The following is a 9,596-nucleotide window of genomic DNA, read 5'->3' as shown; positions in this document are numbered from 1 at the left end:
CTTGACAACTTGACCTCAGATTTTCCATATGTGTGTGTTTGTGTATTAATTTTACTGATCTTTCAAATCTAAGTGTTTGGAAACATTTTCAGAGCTGTTTACTGCTTCCTTTAATAAGTATTTTGTAGAAAGCATGTTGGGAGTTACCGTCAGGAGCGCACAAGCCTCAGAAGGTAAGGCACGGTCATCAGGATTCATACCTATTTATTAATATTTAGTTCTGATTGGGTTTCCAGGGAGGCTTAGTATTGCTAATAGTAAGGGTTATTGTTGTTGTTCAGTCACTCAGTCCTGTCCCACTCTTTGCAACCCCATGGACAGTAGCCCGCCAGGCTGCTCTGTCCGTGGGGTTTCCCAGGCAAGAATACTGAAGTGGGTTGCCATTTCCTTCTCCAGGAGATCTTTCCAGATCAGGGATCAAAGCCCTGTCCCCTGCATTGGGATGTGAATTGTTTACCACTGAGCCACCAGTAGGGGAAAGGAAGAGTGAAATTTGCTGAGTCGAGTCCGACTCTTTGTGACAGTCCGTGGAATTCTCCAGTGAGTAGCCTTTCCCTTCTCCAGGTGATCTTCCCAACCCAGGGATCGAACCCAGGTCTCCCGCATTGCGGGCAGATTCTTTACGAGCTGAGCTACAGGGAAGCCCGACAGTAGGGGAGTGTCTGTTCCCGCCGGTGTAAGGGTTAGCCTGTGCATCATACACTTAGGAAATAACCAGTTTCCCGCAGAAGGATGGAGACCCTGGACCCGGACCCAGGTGGGAAGGTTGAAGGAGGGAAAACCCGTGCTCTGACGCGGTCGGCTAGGAGCAGAGGCTCGGAGAGGAGCTGCGTAATAATGGGCGTGAAGTCAGGGCTGCGCAGGGGGAGCTGGGGCCAGGGCAAGCTGGGCGTGGCACGAAAGGGCTGGCGAGAAGCCATGTGGAAGTCGTTCCAAGGAGACTCAATGAGCCACCGACTTCAGGAAGCCCAGAAAGACCAGGATGCCAAGTAGACTAGGGACCCGGACCAGGGGCGGGGGCGGACACGCCCCGCGTGCTCCCGCGCCCAATCAGCGACGAGCCAACGGGGGATGGCGGGACACGCCCCCTGCTCCGCGCCTCTTCCCGGCAGCCTCGCGGACCCGGCGCCCATCTGCGCCGGCGCAGTTTGCAGGCCCTGCCCCATTGCCCTCCGGCCCGCGCCTCCTGCCCCCAATATGGCAGCTCCCAGTGTGTCCTGCGGCGCCGCAGTTCCCTACCGGCTCTTTCTTGCGGGTAGGGTTAGCTTCGCCCGGGAACAAGGCCTCTGGAAAGCCGCGGCTTCTGGGCTGCAGACAGGTACCAGATGCCAGGTAAGGCTTGAGAAAGGTGGCAGTGCTGGTCCCTGTAGCACGCGGTGTGGCCAGGCGCCTCCAGAGTCTTTAGTTTCTCTGAGGATCTTTAGTTGCTGGGTGCGAGATCTCTTTAGTTGCGGCATATGAGGTCTAGTTCCCTGGCGGGAGATCGAACCCCAGCCCCCAGCATTGGGAGCCGAGGCCTGTGGGATCTTAGGTGGTCAACAGAGGTCTCAGGTAAACAGGGTGGAATTGCCTTGCAGCGGCCAACCTTTGAGGTTGTGGCTGGTTTTCTCAGGGTGCAGTGAGGGGGAACTTACCTGAGACAGAAACAGAGCGACCCCTCCCTTGACCTGTCGCCTGGGTGGATTATGGGTTCAGCCCTGGCCCCCCGAGACCCCGATCAAGAGGGTGGAGGTGGATGAGAACTGGACTCCTGCAGTGGCCCAAAGACTTAATGCAGGAGGTCATACAGTGGAGAGGAGAGAGAAACATTTCTAAAGTGTCTTACGTCTGAGCAGTTTCCATTCTGTTAATTTTCTCGGTAGTATGTCTCTGATTGATGGAGACCAGAACTTGTAAGTTACATTTAATCCTGGGGCCAGTGGGAAGCCAGGATTCTAGCTTCAGAAGTGATTGGATGATAATGCCATTTACTGACATGGGACCTGAGTAAAAGGAACAAAATTTGAGAGGGGAAAAAAACGAGCTTAGTTTTGGAAATAATTGCATTTATTGCATAGTTATATTTGTGGTGTCCAAGTGGTGTTGGAGAAGACTCTTTTTTTTTTTAGAAAGACGTCCACTTTCTTTAATGTTGTACAAAAAATATTTGTGTAGAACCAAAAGTAAACTAAACAATATCACATTTGTTTACAGCACAATCTAGCTTTTCATATTAACTTTACTATTTTCAGGACTGGGAAAGAGATAACATCAAAAAAACTTCAGGGATGTTTATTCTACACTGTGTATAAGCTGTGCTCACAGAGACGGCTTCTCTTACTTCTCTGCTGTGCAGCAACTCAGTTGTATATAAAATTGAACCTGCTCAAAAGCTGGGGGAGACTAGAAATGATGGGTCCATATCCAGGTGCATTGTCATACAGTTCAAATAGCTCTTGAGAGTCCCTTGGACTGCAAGGAGATCCAACCAGTCCATTCTAAAGGAGATCAGCCCTGGGATTTCTTTGGAAGGAATGATGCTAAAGCTGAAACTCCAGTACTTTGGCCACCTCATGCGAAGAGTTAACTCATTGGAAAAGACTCTGATGCTGGGAGGGATTGGGGGCAAGAGGAGAAGGGGACGACAGAGGATGAGATGGCTGGATGGCGTCACTGACTCGATGGACGTGAGTCTCAGTGAACTTCGGAAGCTGGTGTTGGACAGGGAGGCCTGGCATGCTGCGATTCATGGGGTCGCAAAGAGTCGGACACGACTGAGCAACTGATCTGATCTGATCTGATCTGAAGTGGACCCAAAGAGAGGCAAGCCATAGTTCAAGAAGAGAGCTGGTTTACAAGTCCTCTGTTACCTTGTGTGTGATAATTAATGGATTAGATTATTTGAGGGAAGGTGCAGTCAGTGAGGAAAATGAAGAAGGACCAGACCCTGAAGGACAAACAGTAGAGAAAGAAGGGCCCCCAGGAGATTGGGAATGACCTACCAAAGAAGTAGGAGAAAAACCAGGCAGTGTGGAGTCATAGAAAACAGGAGAATGTTGCAAGGAGGGAAAGTGATTAGCAGTACCAGATATTGTAAAGAAGTCAAGTACTATGATCAAAAACTGTTGAAAAAAGGAATACTGTCTTTTTTTCATTTTTTCTTCTACATTTTAGCTCACAGCAACCAATCCATCCATTTACCCGTCAAACATTTGTTTTTATTGTTTTTTAACTGGAAAATAGGCTGGAAGTTTTTATTTTCTCATGCATCTCTTTTGAGTATATCCTTTTGTATACACACAATTTTCTGTGAAAGGTACTGTAGGTTACAGAATGTCTTTATTGTAGACAGTGTGGGGGAGGCGGCCAAGAGTATTTTTTTCCCTCCCTGGAACTCCCAAAGTTGCTAATACATGTATCCTTCTGTGTCTTTCTTTATGTTTTTTTAATCACATACAGACATACATGAAATGCATATTTTTTTAAAGAATGGAGTCTCTTCTACTTTTTGTTTCTTTACCTAACATGTATAGTACAAGTCTCTCCAATTATTATTGTTATTATTAAACACCTCTTATGTGTCTTTGTTGTTGTTAGTTGCTCAGTCATGTCCAACTCTTTGCAAACCGCATGGACTGTAGCCCACCAGCTCTGTCCAAGGAATTCTCTAGGCAAGAATACTGGAGTGGGTTGCCATTTCCTTTTCCAGGGTCTCTTCCCAACCCAAGGATCGAACGCTCATCTCCTACATTGCAGGCAGATTCTTTACCACTGAGCCACGAGGGAAGCCTTCTTATAGAGGGTATTTTTACTTTTTGTTTATTAAGTATAAGTGAATTCCAGATAGTGATATAAGCAATAGCTGTTACTATCAGTCACAGTCAGAAACCTTTGAGAGACACTGATGCAACAAGGAAAAAGAAATAAGTTCTGTTAAACTGTGACTCCTGGGTGCTCAGTTGGGAGCCTCTGCGATGGGTTTTCTCCTGTGTACCAGAACTGTGGAATCCATGTTTCACATCAATGCTTCAGTACAAGTGCAGATATCTTGGTGTCCCAAATTTGAGTGGAGGAGGGAATATTACTTGTGAATGGCCAGATTTTTCTGGTTTTAAACCTGTGAATATCAAGGATCTGCGCACAGTGTACTGTGAGATTTGTAGAGGTAAATACAGAGGAACACAGACATGCAGAGCCTAACACACACGAGCTGAAATGGATAGAATGACAGCATCCTCTCGAGGAGGTAATGGGAGAGTCTGCCAGGAGTTACATGAGAAAGGAGGGATTCTGTTCCAGGAAGACGCAGTAGGTACCCAAGCACCAGAGATGTGCACAGTCAGTGGATTCTGGCAACGACAAATAATTGGTTCTAGCAACTACAGTTGGTATAATAACTGATGAGAGAATGGCGAGACGGGATTAGAAAGTGTTTTGCTATGCTATTTGATTTTTAAAATTTATTTATTTTAATTGGGGGCTAATTACTTTACAATGTTGTGGTGGTTTTTGCCATACACTGACATGGATCAGCCACGGGTGTACATGTGTTCCCCATTCCCCCGATCCTGAACCCCGCCTCCCTCCCCGTCCCTCTCCCTCCCACCTCCCTCCCCATCCCATCCCGCCGGGTTGTCCCAGTGCACTGGCTTTGAGTGCCCTATTTCATGCATTGAACTTGAACTGGTCATCTATTTCAAATATGGTAATGTACATGTTTCAATGCTATTCTCTCAAATCATCCCACCCTCGCCTTCTCCCACAGAGTCCAAAAGTCTGTTCTTTACATCTGTGTCTCTTTTGCTGTCTCACATGTAGGGTCATCATTACCATCTTTCTAAATTCCATATATGTACATTAATATACTGTATTGGTGTTTTTCTTTCTGACTGACTTACTTTCTTCTGACTTACTTTCTGATTTACTTTCTTTCTGACTTACTCTGTAAAATAGGCTCCAGTTTCGTCTACCTCATTGGAACTGACTCAAATGCATTCTTTTTTATAGCTGAGTAATACTCCACTGTGTATATGTACCACAACTTTCTTATCTATTTGTCTGCCGATGGACATCTAGGTTGCTTCCATGTCCTAGCTATCGTAAACAGTGCCGCATTGAACATTGGGGTACACGTGTGTCTTTTACTGTCACAAATAAAAGTAGTTTTGGCTTTGTTATAAGTAGTTGACAGTCACGGTGTAATACAAAGGTTATCCATGAATTCTTAACGCCTATCAATACAATTTTCTGTAAGAATGCTCATTTAGCTTTCTGTAATATTTATGACATTCACAATAGGAAAAAGCAGTAGGCCAATCTCTATTTTGAAAACTGTTACTATAAACATCAGTATGTCCTCTTGATTTTCTACTGAGCACTTTCTAAGTTTGTACTGAGCCAACAAGCCTTTGTTGATCGGACTGTCCGCCAGAGAAGAATGCTGGATGATACTCGATGGCTTAGCCCTTATGTATTTTGCTTTTACTGCAAAAAACATTGCTGCCTCTGTCTTAAGGATCTGTTCTTTTCATCTCTCATCTTGTGGGCTCCTGGAGGTTATAATGTTCTGTGTTTATCACAGCATCCACTTTGTTTTCAGTAGTTTTAATACTACTGGCAAATTCCTCAAAAGTCTTTGCAAAGCAGATTTGAAAATTGACCGGTGTTTGTAGCAGATGCTTTATACAGCTGTGTGCATTAGTTGTGTTTTCCCCCAGATAATTTTTGAATTTTTTAAAATTCGATTTTGTTAGCAATGGGAAAGGAAAGAAAGCCCTTTGGTAGCAAAGATGTTTCAGTGTGTCCCTTGTCACTTTAATTATGGAAAATACTGGGTCATTAAAATTTTCATTTTCCTCATGTAGTTTACAAAGTTCTTATTTAAAGAAAACTTGATAAAAGGTATGCCCGTCGTTGCTACCTCTCTTTCCTTATAAAACAGAGTAAGTGAACTTTCTTGTACTCCACTTTATTGTTGTAATTGGGGTGTTGCTGCTAAGTTGCTTCAATCGTGTCCAACTCTGTGTGACCCCATAGACGGCAGCCCGCCAGGCTCCCCTGTCCCTGGGATTCTCCAGGCAAGAACACTGGAGTGGGTTGCCATTTCCTTCTCCAATGCGTGAAAGTGAAAAGTGAAGGTGAAGTCGCTCAGTTGGGTCCGACCCTCAGCAACCCCATGGACTGCAGCCTACCAGGCTCCTCCGTTCATGGGATTTTCCAGGCAAGAGTACTGGAGTGGGGTGCCATTGCCTTCTCTGAATTGGGGTGTTGAGTGATTACTTATTGCTGTATAGCAAATTAACCTCAAATATAGCAGCTTGAAACAACAGATATTTCCCTCATGGATTCTGTGAGTCAGGATTCCAGGCACAGTTGCACTGGGCCATCTGCTCAAGGTCTCCCGCAAGGCAGCAGCCCATGGTCATCTCAGGCCAGGGGCGGAAATCTGCTGCCCACATGCTCAGTGTGGGTGTGGGCAGGATTCACATCCTTGCAGCTGTTGTGCTGGCTGTTGGCCAGAGACCACCCTCAGTTCTTGGCCTGTGTACCCCTGGGGGGCAGCTCACCACGTCTTGCTTTCCTTGGTCTGATCAAGAGAGAGAAGAGGGGGAGGAGAGTCTTCTTGTAACCTGACCTCAGAAGTGTCCTTCTGCTTTGTCAGGGTATTCTGTTCATGAGAAGCGCACACCAGGTCTGTGTCTTCTGCTTGCTGCTTTCTGTCTGCATGTACACAGGCTTATTTTAAGGGGAGTGGTGTTTCTCTCTGGGCTTCCCAGGTGGCGCTAATCCCCCTGTCAGTGCAGGAGACACAGGTTCCATCTTGGGTTGGAAGATCCCCTGGAGGAGGGCACGGCAACCCACTCCAGTTTTCTTGCCTGGAGAATCCCAACGGACAGAGCAGCCTGGCAGGTTACAGTTCATGGGGTGCAAAGAGTCAGACAAGACTGAGGATGCACTGTACCGTTTAACCCTCATTCACTATACGTCAAGTCCCATAGCAGCTGACATTGACCAGTCGGTATCAAATGTGGATATTTCTAGCAGATAATGGAGGTAGCATATCACCCAGTTATTTTTATTATTATTTTTAATGTGTTGAAATGTTAGTAGTTTAAACTTCTTTGTGAGCATAGGCTTTTAAAAGCACGCTTTATCTCATTTCCAGGCTCCTATCAATTGAGTACCGTCCTAAAAAGACAATTGTTTGAAATGTCTTCTTTTATTTAGAGACAGTGGCCTATAAGATCATTGTTTAACTTAAAATCTTGTCTTTCTATTTGTATTTTCTGCTAGATATTAAGGCTCAAACATTCCCCGGCTGTAACAACAAAGAAAAATGTTGCAGCCTTAAGACGTGAGAGTTACACGGTGGACTTTATTAAAAAGCAGATTGAAGAGTTCAACATCGGGAAGAGACACTTGGCCAACATGATGGGGGAGGACCCAGAAACCTTTACCCAGGAGGATGTTGATGTAAGTGCAGTGCTTGTTCTGGGAATCACGGGAACAAGGGCAGAGCTTTGTTTTTCTAACGTTGTTCAGTGAAACATGACTTCTTAACAGTAAAGCCTTTAAATGAAGTGTTAGATGTCAGTTAAAACTCACAAGAATCAGAGATTGTTTTTTTATTATTGTACTTTAAAGGATACAAGTTATTTACTTATTTGTTGCGTTCATTGACTTGTTAAACTAGGGGCTTCCCTGGTGGCTCAGTGAGTAAAGAACCTGCCTGCCAGTGCAGGAGCCGAATGAGACGTGGGTTTGATCCCTGGGTCAGGGAGACCCCCTGGAGAAGGAAATGGCAACCCACTCCAGTATTCTTGCTTGGAAAATCCCATGGACAGAGAAGCCTGGTGGGCTACAGCCCATGGGGTCACAATGAGCAGGACATGACTGAGTGACTGAACACAGCTAGTTAAGTCGGGGCTCACTGCGTAATTTTTACATAGGAAAATTGGGTGCCACTGTATTCACATTAAACCATTTGTTATTACTTTATGTGTTTTAGAGATTGGGTTTTCCTTATTATTAATACTTAACCAGTTGCTAAAATAATGATCACTGAAATCATTTATGAAATTCATTTAGGCAAAAATATTGAAGATGTAAAACAATTTTTTCACATATAAAAATAGCTAACTTTTTTTGTTAAGAAGTTTAAAAAAGATACATATTGGTGTCTTTCATCTAGAGTATCCTTCTTATATTATTTAGAGACATCTAAAAGATTCTGTCATTCAGTCAGGTAGAAGCAGTATTATTAGTTCTGGCCCTTAAAATATAGAGTTGTTTTCCAGAGAAGATGTGTTTAAAATCTTGCTGTAAGTGTGAGAGGTCACAGCTTTCCTGTACTTTTAAAACTGTGTGTGTGTGTGTGTTCAGTGAAAGTAAGTTGATAATATTTTTTATCGTTGTGCTAATTGAACATAATAAAAATCCTCTTTAGAGTTAGCCACTAAAGTAGTGAAATCATGAATTAATATGAAAAAAACATACACTATCTTCTTTTAAAATATATAGAACCTTTTTAAAAAAATATGTAGAGGCTGGATTTCTTGTGAGGAATGTAGATGGAGAACTTTGTTACTAATCTTTCTTTAGAAGAGAAATTTGTTGTAGTTGAAGTGACGTTGTAGAAAGATACAGAAGCTGGCGTTAGAGTCCTTGCAGTGTCGTGGACTTACCCGTGTAGCAAGTCACAGCATCGTCACTTGGTTTCCCCATCTCTGAAAGAATAACTCCTGTTTTCGACCTCAGAATCTAAGGAGCAGGAGACTAATGTGTTGTGTCGTTGCTCTCATTGCCATTTGCTGTGATAAATAAAATCTACCGTGACTTGAGTCAGTCACCAGTGCTCCACTGGCCTCGGTCGCATGACTCTCCATGAGGCAGTGTGTTGGGGAGAAGACTCTGCAGTCCTGTCGGGAACGTGGATTCATCTTGGGCCGCTTCATCCCGAGAGCCCTCTGCGCTGTGGGCTGGGGCGTGCTCTCGCCTCGCCCATGTCTGGGAGCCCATGTGGAAATGGGAACCCTTCTCTGTGACGCAGTGCCACTGCCTTCCACTTTACTGCCACTGACTGACCAGCTTTACCAAGTCTCACACTTTATGTCCATTGACTCTTGTCATTAGCTAAACCAGAAGAGGATAGTGACAACCAACCATTACCAAAGCATTGTAGTTGTGTGAAAGTGAAAGTGAAGTTGGTCAGTCGTGTCGGACTCTTTGCAACCCCGTGGACTGTAGCCTACCAGGCTCTTCTGTCCATGGGATTTTCCAGGCAAGAATACTGGAGTGGGTTGCCATTTCCTTCTCTAGGAGGTCTTCCCAACCAAGGGATTGAACCTGGGTCTCCAGCATTGTAGGCAGACGCTTTACCATCTGAGCCACCAGGGAAGTCATGTATCATTTTATAATTCCTGTTTCCATTTATGTTTCTGAAACTATTCTTTCTGTAAGAGGTCTGGCTGTATGTATCACCGAAAAGAGACAGTACAGTTTATGGGTCTTCTTTAACATTTCTATACTGACAAAATGCTTGTTTCTAAGGACAAAAATAAATAATTTGATATCCAAAGTTCAGTTCAGTTCGGTCGCTCAGTTGTGTCCAACTCTTT

At 44.5% G+C, this 9,596-nt stretch overlaps 1 protein-coding gene across 2 annotated transcripts in view; it reads left to right on the top strand.

Moving 5' to 3' along the window:
• Positions 1 to 1,143: 1,143 nt before the first annotated feature.
• The window catches only part of MRPS9 (mitochondrial ribosomal protein S9), a 48,752-nt gene continuing 40,299 nt past the window's right edge, over positions 1,144 to 9,596 (top strand). The window contains exons 1-2 of one of the 2 annotated variants that reach the window (XM_070379863.1): positions 1,144 to 1,332; positions 7,273 to 7,452. In XM_070379863.1, the coding sequence (XP_070235964.1) occupies positions 1,198 to 1,332; positions 7,273 to 7,452 (315 nt within the window). In that variant the 5' untranslated portion in view covers positions 1,144 to 1,197. The remainder of the gene's footprint in view (positions 1,333 to 7,272; positions 7,453 to 9,596) is intronic. The other variant, XM_005899940.3, reaches the window with a different exon arrangement.

This window comes from Bos mutus, chromosome 11, assembly GCF_027580195.1.
Source record: "Bos mutus isolate GX-2022 chromosome 11, NWIPB_WYAK_1.1, whole genome shotgun sequence".
Lineage (NCBI taxonomy): Eukaryota > Metazoa > Chordata > Mammalia > Artiodactyla > Bovidae > Bos > Bos mutus.
Note: the sequence above shows the minus strand (reverse complement) of the source record. Positions and strands in the feature narration are given on the sequence as shown.